General features: G+C 38.7%; 2 protein-coding genes across 2 annotated transcripts; both read left to right on the top strand.

The window, feature by feature from the left end:
* The first annotated feature begins 4,188 nt into the window (after nt 1-4,188).
* Nucleotides 4,189-5,608, top strand: LOC147302930 (uncharacterized). Its single transcript, XM_086283612.1, has 4 exons — nt 4,189-4,507; nt 4,692-5,012; nt 5,175-5,313; nt 5,545-5,608. Exons 1-4 carry the CDS (start codon nt 4,450-4,452, stop codon nt 5,606-5,608), a joined length of 582 nt encoding a protein of 193 aa, XP_086139738.1. The 5' UTR covers nt 4,189-4,449.
* Nucleotides 5,609-11,557: 5,949 nt separating this feature from the next.
* Nucleotides 11,558-14,488, top strand: LOC147302929 (uncharacterized). Its single transcript, XM_086283752.1, has 5 exons — nt 11,558-11,689; nt 11,868-12,188; nt 12,503-12,641; nt 12,977-13,046; nt 13,131-14,488. Exons 1-5 carry the CDS (start codon nt 11,626-11,628, stop codon nt 13,221-13,223), a joined length of 687 nt encoding a protein of 228 aa, XP_086139878.1. The 5' UTR covers nt 11,558-11,625; the 3' UTR covers nt 13,224-14,488.
* Nucleotides 14,489-18,578: the final 4,090 nt, after the last annotated feature.

Below are 18,578 nucleotides of genomic sequence, written 5' to 3'. Positions count from 1 at the left end.
TTGCAAGTGCTCTTACCCAAATTAACATGGCAAACTGAGCCACATTAGAACTTACATGATTACATGACTTACAAGTGATTCAGTTTGTCAGAGGATGGTGTGGCAATAATTTTTACATAGCATAAAATACTGAAGATGCTAAAAGCTCAAATGTCTCAACACCATCAAACAAACAGGTTTTTAATACATTTATATATTTATGATTTATTGATTTTAAGATTGAGGCAACTTGTGGGGATTGCAGAATACAATACAATGCTTTGAAGCCACACGATGGCCATATTGTGTTGTGGAGGAGATTACTAAAGACAAGCAAATATGGCTTTTGAAGTAGCGCCTGCATGCATACGTTAAAGACACAGAGGTTTTTGTGGGTCAGGAGTGAGAGAGGCCGAGGGAGCTGTGGTGAAGCGATAAGCTCAGAGTTTCAGTATGACTCAGGTTTCCTGACAATACTTGGACCGGCCTGTGTGAACCAGTTTTGCAGTCTATACGTTAAGGCTTCAGAAACCACTATCATACACACTGCTAAAAAGAAGTTATTGCTCAGGGTTTTTTTTAATAGCAGTTGAAATAATAGTAATAATATGTAACACACATGACAAGACCTCCACCTCCAATGTACAGGAAGTAAACTGGGAGGATACAAGTATACCAACTTCTGTTGGTAGCACCAGAGAGGCAACTTTCCATCTCCCAAAGGTTAGTCTCCATTGCAGATGATGAAACACCTAGGAGCCCTCCCTTGACCACTGCCACTTCCTTCTAAAATCAATCAACAACTACTGAGTCTTATGACCTAGATTTGTACTTAAAGTGGGAGGTTCACATGGTAAACAATGTCACAGGGAGTCCTGTGATCTCTAAGCATACTGCAGTGTTGTAAATCTAATTGTTGTTATATTGATGCCACATTAATTTTAACATCATGAAGAGAATTGGTTAAGATTGTAAGATTCCTGTCTAATCTGTTTCTCACCTCTCCTCCATCTGGCAAAAACCCAGTAACAGTTTTTTGGTCTCCTTCTATGGTTAAGTTCATGGGAGGGAATGTGCCAAGTGTAGTAGGGGGGGGGGGTTAAAGAGTGTGTTGATTTTAAATGTTTACGGAACTGGAGCACTTTCTAAATATACTGGTGTTAATGTTCCCAGTGTTAATTCATTATCATTATATTTGAACGACAGCTTAAGCATTGCTATTAACTTATGTAATCCTTAATTGATATTTAATTGTTATTTCAAGGAGTGGGAGGAGCCACTGGCTATACAATACAATACAATACAATTCAACTTTATTGTCATTGCACATGTCATAAGTACGAGGCAACGAAATGCAGTTTGCATCCATCCAGAAGTGCTTTAGCCATGATTTAGATATATTACAAAATACATATTAGCAATAATATATATGTAGATATATTACAGAAATAGGTCTGTTATAGGTCTGAGGGTACAAAAATGGGTCTATTATGGGTATGTTACAATGTACACAGCATGAAGGTATGTTATGAATATGCAATAACTATAAGTATGTACAGGCCGTAGTGGGTATACAAGCTATGTACAGGCTATGAACAGGATATAAATATGAAACTATACAGAAACATGCAAGTTATGAACAGTTGTAAACAGCTGTAGAATTATAATTATCATATTGCTCAGAATGATTGTTTATACAGAATAATACAGTAGTGCAGTTAAGATCAGTGAAATATGTGGCTACTTCCTACAGAGGCTGTATAAAGTTTTAGTGGTTGTGGGTGTGTGTATGTTCAGTCCATGTGTTTAACGTGGGTCAGATGTCAGGAGGCAGAGTTCAGGAGTCTGACAGCTGTGGGGAAGAAGCTGTTCCGGTACCTGGTGGTCTTAGTCCGGAGGCTCCTGTAGCGCCTCCCAGAGGGCAGGAGGGTGAAGAGTCCATGTGCTGGGTGACTGGGGTCTTTGATGATTTTCCCAGCCCTTTTCAGACACCGCTTCCTGTAGATGTCATTGAAGAAACTTCTAAAAATGCCTCCTACGAATCTACAGATGCGACAGGAGAAGCAGCAACAGTATAACAAGCCACCATAACAGAGCAAGAAGGGGCTGTACGGCGAGCCACTGAGGATGACTGCCATTTTACAGTGAACCCTGATAAAACATCAGAAGCAAGACCCTCCAGTTCAGCCAAGATATTTGAGACCTTCATGCAGTTTCACATTGGGAAGGATAAAAGAGAAAGAAACAGAAAAACAAGAACAGGAGCTCAGGGTCTTCAGCCTCCAGGTTACTCAGCTCTAAACGGATTCAGAGGTAAGCAGGGTAGGCTGGTCCACAGCATGAACCACGAGATTGCCACCTGGGGAGCCTAAACTGGTGAGATTGGAGGAAGATGATGATGTTGAACAATTTTTGACAACTTTTGAAAGGCTGGAAACTGTTTATAAATCACCAAAGCATGAGTGGGCAATTCGTCTCATTCAATTGTTAACATGCAAAGCTAGGAGTGCCTTTGTGGCCATGGATCCAGCTCATTCTACAACTATGACAGACGGAAAGAAGCAGTGTTGAATAAATATGAACTCTGTAGAGATATTTGTTGATAACGATGATCCAGGTCCCTTGACACCCCAGCGAAAAAATCTCCCAAAAGATATACACCCATCTGAGGGACTTGCAAAGGTGTTGGTTATTGTACATACACAAAAGAGGAAAATATGGTAGCTGTTGTGCTGGAGCGCTTTATCTAGAAGTGAAGATGTAGGTCAAGGAGCATGACCCTGACACAGCAACAAAGGCAGGAAAACTAGTGGATACCTACTTCTTGGCACAGAAAGGCCCAGGAACACATCGATATGCTGGACTGCTGTGCCAGGTGAAGGGTAAGCCAGAGAGTATGGGAAAAGGAGTGGTTCTTTCAGCAGTTCATCTTCTCAGACTAACAACATACTATGATTGACATCTAACAAACCATCAAATATCAATTTAAGTTTGAGGAAAAGGAACGGTGAGATTTACATAGAGGTCAATAATCAGGTCTATCTGCTAAAAATAGGTGTAGCTCCCAAATTGCTCTACCCTAGTCTGTTGGGAACAGGTCTCCCTATTGTATGATCTTATAGCAGAGAGGGAAAAGAGTTTATGTGGTGTAGTCAGTAGGTCGAAGGCATCCATCCATTCTCTTCCACTTGTCCTTGTCAGGGTTGCTGGGGGGGGCGACCCAGCTACCATAGGGCTAGAGTAGCCTGTTGCAGGGCCAACACATAGAAACAGACAACCATACACACTCACATTCACCACTGGGCAACTGAGAATTACCAATTACTACTCAGGACCTCCTTGCTATCAGTTAACAGTGCTAGCTATTGTGCCGCTGTGCTGCCCCATCTAAAGCAAATAAGCTTAAAAGTCACTCACCTAAGAACACACCAGCACCGGTTGAGTTAGATGAGAAGTCCAGAGAGAAACCTTGGAGGAAACTGATGAGGCTGAATACAAAAATGTCATCTCTTACATCCCTGACAGTTTAGAATATTCAAGATTCAAGATTTTTATTTGCCATTTGTGCACAGGACCAACAGTTTGTGCACACTGGAATTCTTGTGCAGAGCTCTCCAGGTCAGTTACACTTTTTAAAGATAAAGACAAAGCAAGTAAAAAAAGGAAAAAGAAATAAAACAATGAATGGAAGAATCATAGTATTTACTATGTACAAAAACACTGTACAGAGAGGGTGGTAATACACTTCCTAGCCCTGTGGAGATCCAGTGCTGACGGTGAGCTCAGCAGACATGCATCCTCCCATCCTCACCACCTGTGGTCTGTCTGTCTGACAAAAAGAATAGGACATCCCCCCCACTTCTTGGATGTGAAATAATTCACATAGACTGACATTTAAACTATCGTAGAGCGTGTTTGTGCCTGGTTTGACTGGTTTGACTTATGACAAGGGTGGATTAATACCACACTGTTTTCTGGCAGACACACACTCACAGATGCAGATATGCATGGTGCAGTGAGGTGCATGCAGCTTTCTTGCTCACAAAGGTGTGGGGGGGCCTACATATTTACTTGTATTTTGGGTGTGTGTTTGATGTTGTGTTGTGTTTGTTCGTAGGTAACGGAGCAATCATATGTAATTGTTACATTTACTAATGTTAGGTCTTATTTTGAAAATAATTTTTTGCTTCATGAATTTCATTAGACGAGGTGTTGAAAGTAACCATAAGGAAATTCAAATAAATATGTATGTTTGTATGTTTTCTTTTTTCTTTTTTTGCATTTCTTCTTTCTTCCAGTTCGAACATAAAAAGCAGAAATATCAGCACTTCCTTCCTTGACTCACCTCTGTGACAGCTGGTGATCTGAGGTTTGGGTGTATGTGTGCAGTGTGTATATCTTTAACCCTGCAGTAGAGTACAGTTTACACTTCAAGCAGCAGTTAACGGTTGTTTAGATGTCTTGACCAGTATGGGTAGATGGAAACTGTGGTTTGTTCTGCTGCTGACTTTCTGTACAGACAACAAAGGTATTGTGTAAGAACTCATTTTTTATTAAAATGTATAACTTTCATGTAAAGTTGTTTTTCTGCTGTTAATTTGTCTTGTCAAAGTTTTTAAAAGGAATATATTAGCAGTTAATGTTGGTCATGTATTATAGATATACAGCAAATGATATTATTTAATAATGTTTTCTATTGGAACATATTACAGCTGGTACGGAGATTCTTATGAAAATCATTGACAAACAACCAGATGTTACTCGAATATGCAGCAACGAAACGCTGAACGTTATCATGCTGATAGTGTGTAAGATCAGCACACAGAGGATCAGAGGAGAAGAGTGCAGGCTGATGTATCGACATGGACACAACTTTTTTCATGGATGTGACTCCAGGTTCACACTGATGAAAGAAAATCAGACTGTGTTTCTCCACCTGACAAATTTAACAGCAGAGGACAGCGGGAGCTACACCTGTGAGTGTGTACAGACTGGAGGAACATATAAGCTCCAGCTCAGTGTCACTGTGGAAGGTAAACCCTGGATTTAATACCTTTTATAATTGTGAGTCACTTTTATTGATAACTAGTAACATAAGAAGCAACAATGAAGCTGTGGACAGTGAGCTGTGCCCACATTCGATTTATAAATAAGCGCACCTATCGTACTTTTCTGATTTGTTTTTCTTTTTTTAGCCAATGGAAGCCATGAAGTCACCACCAGTCCAACAGAAACACCTTTATCTCTCTCTTTGTATGCTGTAATTGGAGTGCTTGTAGTTATCATCATATCTGGAGTCATCCTTGGTTTTATTCACACAAAGAAATGCCACAGGTAAGAGATTATTGTAGCTCAGAGAGGTTAGATAATGGTCAGAGAAATGGCTACAAATTCTATCCCATATTATTTAAGGTCAAGTATGTTAATCTTAACTTGGCTTCTTAAAATCCATCTATACCTGACTTGTTTATGTATTTTGGTGCCTTTTATTTGTACATTAGTTTAAACAAACGGTTTCTATCTTAGTGCCAAGACAATTGAATGTGTGCGTATTTTCCCTCACAGAGGACAGCAGGTGCCCACCAGTCATGAAAACACAGAACTGTACACGGTAAAATGTTTCACCTAGTGCACGTTTGTCTGCTGTTAATTTAGTTTTAAAAGTATTTTTTAATGACGTGTTTTCTTTTGCAGCGTGCAGAATACACTGAGCCGTCTGTCTTCATGCCAACAGAAAGTGAGCTTCTTTTCATTTCTAAAGTCAACACATGTACCACTTATTTCAGTGTTTGAATAAAAATCCAAATTTAGGGATTTTTCTTAATAAGTAATTGAAATTGAAGAATTTGTATTTGTAATCTTTTTATGTAACATCTACCTCTATAAGATGCAGGTTTTTCTTGTCCATATCTGTGTTGCTTCACTTTACATTTCACTCATCTGTAGCTGTTTGAGGAAATAGTTGTTTTTTACAGTTTGTTTTACGGTTCATGTTGAATGTTTAAAACCGGACAAATAAAGGTTGGTTTTATCATGTGTGCATGTGCTGCACCAGTAATGTGATGTGACAATAAAAGTGATTTGATTTGATTCTGTAACAAAAATAAAATGAAATTTTAATATCACACAGTGATTCAGTGATTTTGCTTAATCTATAAACAACAATCTACAAACTGTAGTGGCTTTATAACCAAAATATTCTCAGAGTTTAGGGCAGAAAGCTGTTTGCTGTGACTTGTTGGGGAGTGAGGGGAAAGGGAAAGGAAAGAAAAACGACCATAGAAAGACAGGACAGAACCGACGGTGGAAGAAAGAAGACAAAAATGTACTGACATGCTGCAGGGGTGAGTGGAGAAGTACACAGTACATTGCAAGAACGCCCACAGTAGTCTGAGCCTATAGCAGCATTACTAAAAGATCACATCGTCCCTGCCCAAGTATAAGCTTCATGAAAAAGGAAAGTCTTGAGACTAGTCCTAAAAATAGAGTATATGTAATTTGCCTGTAGACTCAAAGCAGCCCTGCAGTGCCTCCAGTTCCTCTTCTGTCCACTGTGGATACAAGTTGTCATTTGAAAGCAGTAACTCACATTAGACTAGATTATGGTAATGCCTGTTAAGAAGAAGGGGATTGGACTGTATGTATTAGTATTTCCATACAGCAGGCCTGGTAACTGATATACTTTGTGCAAAAACTTTGCATCTGTTCAGTGAGATGTGGTTACGCTCAGCAGTAATCGTAAAAACAGCGGATGCTGGGTTAGCAGGCGGTCTACAGTCTACAGTGATGTCACATTGTACCTCTGCACCACCTGATGCTTGAATGTAAACAGAAACAACAATAGCAGATGAGAATTCACTAAAATCAGTTTGTTAAAAAGACAATTTCATACTATCACTGTAAACCTTTAACAAAGTACGGTTTCTTAAATTGGGAAAACATGATCACATTTGGAGTTACTGTACTTGTATATAAAATTCTTCATGGCCTGGCCCCACCTCCTCTTGATGAGTTCATGAAACAAAATCAAAGTTCATCTGTATCTGCCAGAGCACTTTCCAAAGGTAGTTGTAAAACCGCTCCAAACTAAAGCTGATGATTTTTAGGGTCACATCCCTTTTCCCACCGGCAGTGATTACAGAGGAATAAACACAGTGGCTTTCTTCTTTTTTGGACTTGAACCCCTTAGTAAAAACTTTGTTGACATCCACCAATATATACATATATTAACAACTTTATAAACAGCATCTAATGAAATTATTCTATCACATAATATTAAATGCAATCCGTTTATCTTACACTGAGCTCTTAGAAGAGATTGATGTGTATCTTTCGTTTTGTAATTATTCCTACACAAGCAGTTTATTGTATAAAATCCACGTATATCTGTCATATTTACAAGTTACATTTACACTTTCCCACTGTTCCCACTGGAAGAAGATGTGAGCTGGACTGGCCTTGCCATCCCCAACAAAAGCTCTTTTCTCACATCTCAAGTCCAGTTTACTCTTGTCCAGTCTACAGGTATCCGCTCTTTAAGACTGAAGTCATTAGCCATGTCTGGGCTTAAAGTCCGCTGCAGGTCCCAAAGTCAAATAATCACTGCGGCATCACTGAGAGTTGGAAAATTGTCTAAATTCTCCCATCTTTAACCCTTTAAAGCAGGCCAGAGCGGACACGCTCCATTTTGCGTAACTATTTTTAAATCCCGGTAGCTCTGCAACCACGTAAGCTAGCACAATAATTTTTTTTGCATATGAAACCGGAGCAGTTGTACTTGCATCTTATGGCATCAGCTTGTCCTCGGTCACAGTTTCCTTCCACATAAAGCTTTGCAAAAACTGCATAAAAAGCGCTTGCAGCAACAAAAACATAATATTCCAGAAACACGCTTTGCCGATCCGATCAGCTGTTCCTAACACTTCCTACGTCCATCGGCGTGAACTATGCATGTCTGCAATGACCTGCCCAAAACCGGAAGTGACGTCATTTTGCGGAAATGTAGTTTTTTTTTTATCATCGGTGCCTTATGAGCCTATACTTGTGTTTTTAAAAGTTATGTTTGACTTTAGGACTTTCTGTGTCGTTTCTGGGATGCTTAGGACTCATATTGCACTGCTGGAAATAGTTTATTTTGATGCATATGCTGGTATTTTGCAAATTTGCATTATAATATTTATTTTTGTTTTTCCTGCAGTATATAAAAATTGGTGTATTTCAAAAATAAAACTATGAAGACACTCAAAATAAATTTCCTGTGGTGGGAAACTTGTTTGTGCAACTTTTTTGTATTTGCAGTTTTGAGGGATAAGCCTCTTAAATTTCTCTAACTAGAAATATATGTTAAAAAACAAAAACGATTTTCAATTTTTTTGTAGTTTATTGCAGTTTTTTGCAATTTATGTAATTACTGTGCACTTAATGCAGACATATTATTAGAATTTGGGCTATAATGGTTGTATTGATGTATATCAACTTGAAATGCTCCCAAAAATAGCCCTACAGCATGTAAAAATATAATATGAGCTCTGGCAGACTTGGTTCTATGGTAGGTCTTAAAGGGTTAATAAAAACATCAGTGTGGCTGCTTTACCAGGTCTAACAAGTAAGTTTAACATCCAGGCATCCATGGATTCTGCAGCTATGGGGCATATATGGTATCACTCTTGGCTGGAAGCTTAAACAATGGAAAAAACACAAACTTTATCCAAAAACCTCTCATGTTTAACTGTTTTCCACTTTTTCTTTGGTCATTTTAGCCTTTTTAGCCAGGGTGAAGGGAGTATCTGCCATCAAACAAGAAGACAGCCGCATGTAGCTATGATGATGTTTGCTAGTTCACCTTACATGCATTAATGTAATAACGTGGTTAGCCTACTCAATGTAAATTACACACGAACAACATTAAGCTACTCACGCAGAGAAGAACGGCTGCTGCTGCATCATCATCCTCATCATTTCTGCTACACTGGCAGGGCTAGGGGCCAGGACTCTCCTCTTCGGGTTCTTGGGGGATGTTGCTAACTCCGGGTCCAATAACAGGCACCACACCCGCAGTAGATGTGCTCGGTGTGAGGTCTCGCAGCAAGCTGTCAAATACGGCGCATTTCTCGGCTTTTAAAAAAACGCTATGCGTCGCCAGGTGTTTCATCGGATTTGAGGTGTTACCTCCTTTGACAGTATCACAGTATCAGCTTAAAGCACTTGTTGCTGCTGAGTTTGCATCTTTTGCTGTGAAGTACAGCCAGACTTTGACAGCTTCGCTTTAATCTGTAGCTCTGCTCTAAAAGAACGTACGTACCTGGACCTGCCTACTATGCTCGCAAAGGTAAAATGATTGGCTAGAATCTAAAGTGTATGACATCTCAGGAAAAAAAAAAGCACCAAAATGTGCGCTGCTTTTCGGTCTGGTTACTATCGTTTATGTCAGAACCGGTGCCATAATGGTACCGGATAGCGGTACCCATCCCTATTAAACGGTGTGCAGCAGTTTCTCTCAGCAGTAGCATTTTGATGTGATAAGTATGGTGTGGAAGTCTTATGCTTCATGACATTATTTGCCTGGTTATCCTTTACCATAAACTCAGATACATTTAATCTGCCCATACAGGGTATCAGACAGAAACTTCTCTGTAGCTTGCACTTGGTCGTTCTTATTTTTTGCACTGGAATAATCATGAGTGAATGATAATGCAAACCCATCTCTGGTCCTGCTGGTCCTGCTAGGTCTGTGTGTGGCCCTGTGTGCACACCTCACATTGTAGGGCAGGTTTGTTTGTTACCTTTGATTGTCATATCATCAACAACATTTTCCTATTTTTGAATGTCATCATAATTATAGTGCCCTAGTATTACACGCTGTGTCTGCTTAACATATCAACCCTTACACTGGTCACTCGCTGTATGCAGGTAGTGCTGTCTGTTGTATTCATAGATGTGGAACTTTGTGCCGTCTCTGTGCTGCATGGCGTCTTTCTCTTTGTTGAAAGTCACATCACCCAACTGGGAAGCAGCTGCTTTCACAGAAAAGATGTCCTGTAACTATAAGGGGATGTACAGTGCCCGTTCACTGCACTCTAAGACTAAACTGCATTTTGTACAATGAGCCAACTTCACGCAGTGTGTCCTCAGCCCAGTATCACGACAAAACGTGTAATAGACACGCCAGTCCACTGTGTCGTATCACACTTTGGAGAGGCAGAAGTTGCAATAAGTTGTAGTGAGCTGCAGTACCAGCAGAGGCTGATACTGTATTTGAAGCCAACATTAAAACAATCATAGGAAAGTGTTTGAGGCATTATTACACATTTACATGTAAACACATATTTGCTGCGTACCATCATTGCTTCTGCAATGTGCTTAATCATACCTACCTTGCTCACTACCGACTTCTTGGCTTTGAATATACTGTCTCCCTCTGCTGGTAATGCCACCTCTGCAGCATGCATGCCCATTTCAGGTTTTGAAGAGTCAAAGCGTGGAATAAACACCGATACCATATTATTCAACATGATATCGGTTTGGTGTCTCAGTCTGGAAACTTAATTTTTTGGAGCTTGGCATAATGATATGTAAACTTGCCCCCGTGTCTGTGATCAGACTCTTTTTCTGAGTGGAGCTTTGTATCCTTGTCACTTATCTGGACCTGGAAGCCACAAGTGACATTGAGACTGAGGAGGTCAGGGACCGCTCTGGCTTGGAGCCTCTGGTATGAGGACCATGAGATGTACAAATGATAAAGTATTTAATAAGTGATTAAGAGACATTGTTTTAACATCTATTTGTAATTTTTAAAAGGATAAAGTCAATCAAGATGATGCATACAAAATCCTTCATCAACCGTTCGTCTGTCTTTAGTGTGTTTTTGCAGAGTTGATTTGAATCTCTATACTGGTCCTTAACATATTTCAAAGTTCATACATGTAGATTTACAACAAGCCATGTGTCAGATAAGGATGTTTAATCATTTATGTTATAATGAATACAATGCTCACTTAGTATACAACGTGTAGCTACAGAGGAATCTGTAAATAAATGAAAAAAGGGAATTTGCCTTCCGGCTGAAGCAAACGTGTTTCCATCTTATCTCTCGGTGGATTTTGGAATTGCGCAACACTGCAACCTTCTAGATACTGAAACTCCAGCTAGTAAATCACACATCAGTCAACAGTCAAGATAACATGATTAGGAAACTCAGATACTTCTAGGTAATGGGACAGTGATGTCTATTTGTTCAAACATGAGATTCTTTCATCTGTCTTTCATGCATCTTCAAGGAGATTACTGACGCAGTATGACTTTGAAAGGCACATGCTCGCAGATGCAAAATCTCAAAAGCTTTTGTGTTCAATTCTATCAGACATCACTATCAGAGTGATCATAAAGTCCTTTAAATTAACCTGTATACAAGTGTTGCTATTTGTTTTCCTCAGCCAGAATATATTTTCTGTGTTTATGCGCCGGCTCTCTCTTCCAGCGCTCACATGAAAACAGAAGCGTCGTCAGCACTTCCTTCCTCCACACCAACACAGACCTCAGTGAAGGCTGAGAATCTGAGGCTTGGGTGCATAAACCCTTTGCCCTACAGTGATCTACAGTGTCAACTGTCAGCAGCAGTGGCACTGTTATTTAGATGTTTTGACCAGTATGGATAAATGGAGACTCGGGTTTGCTCTGCTTCTGCTCCTCACTTCCTGTATGGACAACAAAGGTTTGCAAAACAGTTATTTATGTAGGATCGCTTATGCAGCGCATTGTTGTTGTTGTTTTACAGTTAATCTATGTTAGGTTTTATTACCTGTATTTACCAATAAATGTTGGTAATGTGCAAGTGGTAACTTAGCAACTGTATATCACACAGAACTGACTTCCAGTTTTACATATTTCAGCTGGTACGGAGATTCTTATGAAAATCATTGACAAACAACCAGATGTTACTCGAATATGCAGCAACGAAACGCTGAACGTGATCATGCTGATAGTGTGTAAGATCAGCACACAGAGGAGCAGAGGAGAAGAGTGCAGGCTGCTGTATCGACATGGACAAAACTTTGAGCATGGATGTGACTCCAGGTTCACACTGATGAAAGAAAATCAGACTGTGTTTCTCCACCTGACACATTTAACAGCAGAGGACAGCGGGAGCTACACCTGTGAGTGTGTACAGACTGGAGGAACATATAAGCTCCAGCTCAATGTCACTGTGGAAGGTAAAGTGTGGATTTAATACTTTTTATAACCGAGCCTCACTGTATTACTGTGGTTATTGATAACTGGTATCATATCAATCAACAAAGGTTTGTATGAAGCTGGGGTCACCTCACGACTGCCCACATATCTTTAAAAAAAAGCAATTAAATCAACAAAATCTGCTGTTAAACAGTATAAACAATAAAATCAAAAATCACTTAATTTCAAGAACATATTATATGACACTATAGCAACAGAGGTTAATATCATGATGTTGCTTTATAATTAACTCATTAACTCACTGGTGATTTTCTCATTTCTTTTTCTTTTCTAGGCACTGAAAGCCATGAAGTCACCACCAGTCCTACAGAAATACATTTTAAATGGTCTTTCTATGTTTTATTTGGAGTGCTTGTAGTCTTAATCATATCTGGAGTCATCCTTGGATTTATATACGTAACAAAATGCAGCAGGTAAGAGATTATTATATTATAATGTCTGTGAAGGTTCTCAGTCAGTTCTCAGTATTATAACACGGTTAGGGAGTATAACCATATTATAATCATATTATATAATCATATTTACTGAGGCATTCACAACATCTCATGCAAACTCTGTCACATATTATTTAATGTAACATTTATGTTACGCTGACGCTCATCTTATGGTCGATGTGGCTTTATTTTTTTAATTCTCCTGCACAAGCTCTTTATTTAAAATCCACATATATAAAATAAATATTTTTATCTCGGTTCTAAGAAAATGCAGAACTTTTGAAAAACATTTTTTTGGTGAATTGTTTTCCCAGCAGAAGACGACAGCTGCCAATAACCAGTCCTGAAATAATAACTGATCCTGGAAACACAGAAGCGTACATGGTAAAATGTTGCACTTACTGCATTTTGTACCTGCTTTTCATTGACTTAGAACTTTTTTCTAACTGAGTGTGTTTCACTTTACAGGCAGCGGGAGAAATTGAGCCATACAGTATCTTCATCCAAACAGAAAATGGGCTTTATTCAACTTCTAAAATAAACTTAAATCATATTACTTGAAATACATTTGATGTAAATTGAGGTATGAATTTGCAGCACTTTTATAATAAGTATCTATTTCCTAGTGAATAAACAGTGAAGCTGGACTTGCAATCTCCAAAGCAATGATGCTTTACTATTAGTTTCACTTATTGTTGCATTAGTAGAAGTACAGTTTATTTTAATCTTTTAAGAGTAACGTTTTATATCTGAAACTTAAATATCAAGTCACACTGTCTAGAGTGACAAAATAGACTTTTATACATATTCAGTTTGTTGATTTCAGAGCTGTAATAGCTTTATAGCAATAATTAGATCTTGACTGATGCTGGATGTTTAAGACTGATACTGATACCAATATGTAATAATTTCAAACTCAGATATTTATTCTGGTGTTGTTGTCTTTGAGACACACAAAGACAAACAAATTTCCCAAACATTTTTTAAGGGTGATCTATATGTGAGTCCTCACTAAGATAATATCATAATACAGTCTAAAACAAAATCCTGTTTTTTTATATTAACAGGTCATGGATTACTCGTTTGTTCTCTGCACTTTGTAGCCAACAGGGGATCTTCAGAGTGCAGAGTTATGGACAAACTATGTAACAGTCATGGTTGAATGTTGAATGAATCTCCCGTCTCTACTTTTAAATTTTTTTATTTATTAGTTAATATAAATACAATATATTGACTGATAGATAAGCTCAGCTGATATATCAGTTAATAAAAATAATGATAATCCAAAACCAAGTTATTATGTCAAACAGCGTCATGCAAAAATCTTTTTTGAGCCATGGTGCGAGTTCACTACGCTGAGATTTGTAACCCACTTTAAACCGCTATGTGAAACAATAATTAGCATTTCCGCTTATCGTTATCTAAGTATGGGTCGTTGAGTGTTTCAGGGCTTTTTCAGTTAATGAGCCATAACCCTGACCTCACACCATCGTCGAGCTTCCTGTATCAACTTCCTCTTCTCACAGACAGATTTTGCTCTTTTGCACTTTACCAATGTTCCCCACGCAGTTGGTTTTAAACAGGGACTCCCCAGCAACAACCACCAAACCTCTGTACACAAGTGCATTTTCCAGGCTCTCTTCCTGGAATTTAATATATATGAAACTACTGAAAAGGCCAACAGGAAAATATTGTGTCTGAAAGAAAAGGCCTTTATTGTTTCGTGAATTGTGCACGCATCTGTACATAACAGGTTTTTTGTTGTTTTTTCGTCCTGTAATTTAAAAGAAATCATCTGAAAAAGACCCTAATAAAATACCTCATGTTAGACGCAAAGTTATTCCTTTACTTTTTTCTTTCTTTTTCTTTTGCCTGTCAACTGCAAACAATTTTAAAACAATCATATTCATTTTATTTCTCAGATTTGCACGTGGTGACCAAAGCTGCACATATACTAAGCCTACATAAAAACTTTTTATATTCATCCTTTAAGTCTGTTGAATGCCACCAGGGCTACAGGTGAGGAAAATGAAACTAATCACATCTAATTATTAATTTAATTATAATCTATCAGATTCTCCTGTGTCTTGATGACAAAGCATAGATACTTACATAATGTTACTTTACACATTTGGCATTTCTGAATGCTTTTTGTGTTGCCTCAACTTTTTGCATATCATGGTGTTTTTCTGGTCTTGCTGACTGAAGCGCTTACAGACCACACACTGGGCTTTTTTATGGGCATTTTGTAGCATTTTTAAGAAAGTCAAGAGAGAGAGAGAGGGGAAATGGCACACAGGAAATTGCCTGGGGCATAGTCAAACCCAGGTAACTGCTTGTCTTTGAGCATGTGGGTCACTGGTTCAACCCAATGAGCCACAGGGGCACTTGTGCAGCACTTTGTACTTCTGCACAGCACAATCATACTGCTGATTTCAGAAACTGTGTTAGTTTCACTCTGCATTATGCATAATTTTTCTAACATTGTAGCTTGCTCCCTTTGTAAAATTAGCCACTTCGCTACCTTTTCCATGTGGACATGGTAGCACCTAGATTAACAAACCCTGGATTCATTTATGGCGTTTATAACCACCTTTAAGTGACCGCTTAGCCTGATTGTTGAAGTTAGAGAGAGAAGCCCCATAACAGAAAGACGTCCTGGGTATGTTGAACTTGTTTCATGGTGCAATGTCTTACCGTCACGGTCCTGGCATAACTTACTGTAATGTATGAGTAATCTGAACTCCATACCTAACTTTAACAACTTACCACAACATGTGCTTTACAATTTATAGATCAAAGTGTATCCACAAATGCACAGGACATCCGTTAGTCTAGTGTTTTGACTAAACTAAAACTGAAGTATTTCACATTTTTATGATTCAGAATTTAACATTTTCATGGATTTGCACTCCTATATAGTGATGCTGTTATCCCCACAATAGCAATGGGAGCGCACATTTTATCAAAAAGTTGAAATAAATATTTCTTTTCTGTGGGCCACACTGGATGGGTCATCCACCACGGGTCAGAGATGGAAAATGAAGAAACTCAATCTTAAAATAAGGTTTGGCTTTTTTTCCAAATGAGTAAAAAAAGATACAAAAATACACTAAAAATAAGTCAAAATAACACAGGAAACAAAGCCGTGAACTCGGAAACATATGTGAAGAGCACAGGAGAAAAAGTGAGTGAACTGAAAACAGGAAAGAGGAGAAGGCAGAGTGAGGATACACAGCAGAGAGAAGCAAACTCAGGTGAAACCAATGAAAGCCAGAAAATCCCAAAAGAAGAAAAAGAACAACAAGAGGAAGTGAAACACAAAACAAGACATGAGAAAAACATCCTGAAACAGCAAGTAAAGCATATTTTTCATTTATTCCATGAAGTCGTGGTGATACTATACAACACATTATTACACAATACATTATACATTATTAGGCCTGACAGGTAATGGTGTATATAAAATGTCATTTTAGTTGTATTTAGTTTGTGTCACGCTGAAGATGTTTACCTTCTGAATGAAATTGTCATGAGATTTGCTTTTAGACCAAACATCAAAGTGCTGTTCTGCTTTTGAAGAAAGACCATGAATGACTTTGTGATGTGAATTGTGAACCTTTATTAATGGAAAGTTTAACTTACACTTAAGTCTTACACTTTCTGAGAAGATGCAGCGTCACAGACATATTAAGGTGTTAGTTTGAGGTTTAGGCAGTAAAATCTGTGGTTGTACTTCCGCTTATCAGTTACATAAAGTATAATGTGTACAAATCCAGATGATGTGCATGCTCACTGAACTTCTTTGTTATAATATGGAGCAAATGAAGCTGAAGCTATTTACCCCTCTGTCTACAGAGGCTATTTATTGCATGCTATTTTTCACACATCTAGCTTGTAAAACTTAGTTTTATATATATCTATATATAAAAGCTACGTCTACGCAGGTCATTTTAGTGCAGTCTAAATGGGGTTATTTTTGTATTCACGTGCTTGCTATTTACTTTTTCAGTGTCCTACTATAGCACGCCTGCACAGGAACTTCCTTTTTTGAAGTGCCAATACTTTGATGTTCAGATAGTCAGAGAAGTATTAAAGTGGGCATCACTGTCCTCCAGTTTTCAGTATATGAGGGGGCATATGTGCGCTGCATTAGTGTTTATTTCTTTTATTGATATGGATCAATGGAGGCTGTGCTTTATCCTGCTCCTGCCGCTTTCTGGGTGTTTTAAAAGTGAAGGTAATGTTTTCTGTTTACAAATTTGCAGCCCATCTTTCATTCACATCGAGCACAATTATCTGTAATTTTCACTATTGGGTTTGTTAACCCAGACTATATTGCACAATACATAAACTCTTAATTGATTGTTTGCAGTGACTATTATGAAGACTATTGGGAGAGAAGACCAAACTCCAGCATGCACCAGTGCAACACTGAATATTAAACTGATTGCATGTACGATCAGCACAGAAAGGAGCCGAGGAGAAGAGTGTCTCCTGAAGTATGAGACCAGAGAGGACTTTTTTCATGGCTGTGACTCCAGGTTCACGCTGATAAAAAGAAATCAGACTGTGTTTCTCCACCTGAACAATTTAACATCAGAGGACAGCGGGAACTACACCTGTCAGTGTAGAACTGCTGATGGAGCATTTGTTCTGCATCTCATTGTTACCGTGAAAGGTCTTGATGCATTCTCAAGGAAGGTGAACGTGGAAGGTGAACACAAGCACAAAGGTAACACTGTGCAAACTTATTCCTTACTTTTCATGTGAGTTAAGGTTGTTACTTTCCACTGCTTTAACAGTGTTTATCAAGTGTTTCAGTGATGTGATATCCACGCTTTCATAAGAAGGTAGTACTACATGGTTTTTTAAAGGTTTTGTTAGCAGTTAAAATTCATGAGGTTTTGCTTTTTATGTTCATTGCTGTGTTTGTAGCATAGTTTCTGCAGACAGAAACATCAGCTGTAATAAACTAGCTGAGCTAATGTTAATGTTTTTCTTTGCAGACGACGTCCAGAATGGTGGCGGCAGCCTAAAGAGAATTGTAATTTTACTCTCCTCAGTTGGTGCAGCTACAGTCTTCATTGTAACTCCATTTTTTTTGGGAGTTATCTACTGTTTTAAACGTCACAGGTAAAAGACTTAAAAAATATTCACAGTGCAGATCTACCAGATAAAAGGACAGGACGATTTACTTATTTTATTTAAGAATGTAGAGTAAATCAAAATTTTATTACAAGTTTTAGCTCTATTTTTGTGAATACGTGTTTCACTAATGATGTCGTTCTTTCTCTTCCAAAATGGCAATGCAAGGTCAGAGACACCGGGATTATATATACATGAAACGCCGCACATTTTGGTGAGTAGTACACCATCTGGCCAAAAGAAATAAAACAGTAAAACATTCTAATATTTGCTTGTCTGGCTTTAGCTTTAGTTACCTACCTTTAGCCACTTTTGGCAACATTTCAGTAATCTTCACAATATGTCACAGGATTTACTCACGTCCTCTCCTGCCTTTGTAAACATGTGAATTTGACCTTCCCCAGTATGCTATCAGTGATATCCCAATTCCCTTCAAAGAGAGCAAAATGCACCACAGAGAAACCCAGAAACAAAACACTCAAGCAATAATAAGCAATAACAATGACAGGCAGTGTGGTCTTTTATTTTGTGAGGACACCCACACCCCCAGCAGAGATGGCTCTGCTGAGGGTGATGGCTCATGTGGTTCTCATCACACAGGGTGGGTGATGAGAACCACATGAGCACAGAAACCCCAAATGTCCAAACCGAGAGAAGACCAAAGTGTTGTGGAGACCAGCATCCTGAGCAAGAAACATGCAGGAAGGTCTCCACTGATCCCCAGGGCACCCCGCCGAGAGCCAACAGAGGCCAGACAGCAGAAGCCAG

Source organism: Aulonocara sp. 'chitande type north' Nkhata Bay, linkage group LG23, assembly GCF_057382095.1.
Source record: "Aulonocara sp. 'chitande type north' Nkhata Bay isolate Kocher_YH1m ecotype deep benthic linkage group LG23, A_spYH_male_GT1.1, whole genome shotgun sequence".
Lineage (NCBI taxonomy): Eukaryota > Metazoa > Chordata > Actinopteri > Cichliformes > Cichlidae > Aulonocara > Aulonocara sp. 'chitande type north' Nkhata Bay.
The sequence above is the reverse complement of the archived record's forward strand: the minus strand, read 5'-3'. Positions and strand labels throughout refer to the sequence as shown.

Coding starts and splice junctions, on each gene's coding strand:
- LOC147302929 (XM_086283752.1), top strand. CDS start 11,626: ATGGATAAATGGAGACTCGGGTTTGCTCTGCTTCTGCTCCTCACTTCC. Junction 12,642..12,976: donor TACGTAACAAAATGCAGCAG/GTAAGAGATTAT, acceptor TTGTTTTCCCAG/CAGAAGACGACAGCTGCCAA. Junction 13,047..13,130: donor GAAACACAGAAGCGTACATG/GTAAAATGTTGC, acceptor TTCACTTTACAG/GCAGCGGGAGAAATTGAGCC.
- LOC147302930 (XM_086283612.1), top strand. CDS start 4,450: ATGGGTAGATGGAAACTGTGGTTTGTTCTGCTGCTGACTTTCTGTACA. Junction 5,013..5,174: donor GCTCAGTGTCACTGTGGAAG/GTAAACCCTGGA, acceptor TTCTTTTTTTAG/CCAATGGAAGCCATGAAGTC. Junction 5,314..5,544: donor CACACAAAGAAATGCCACAG/GTAAGAGATTAT, acceptor TTTCCCTCACAG/AGGACAGCAGGTGCCCACCA.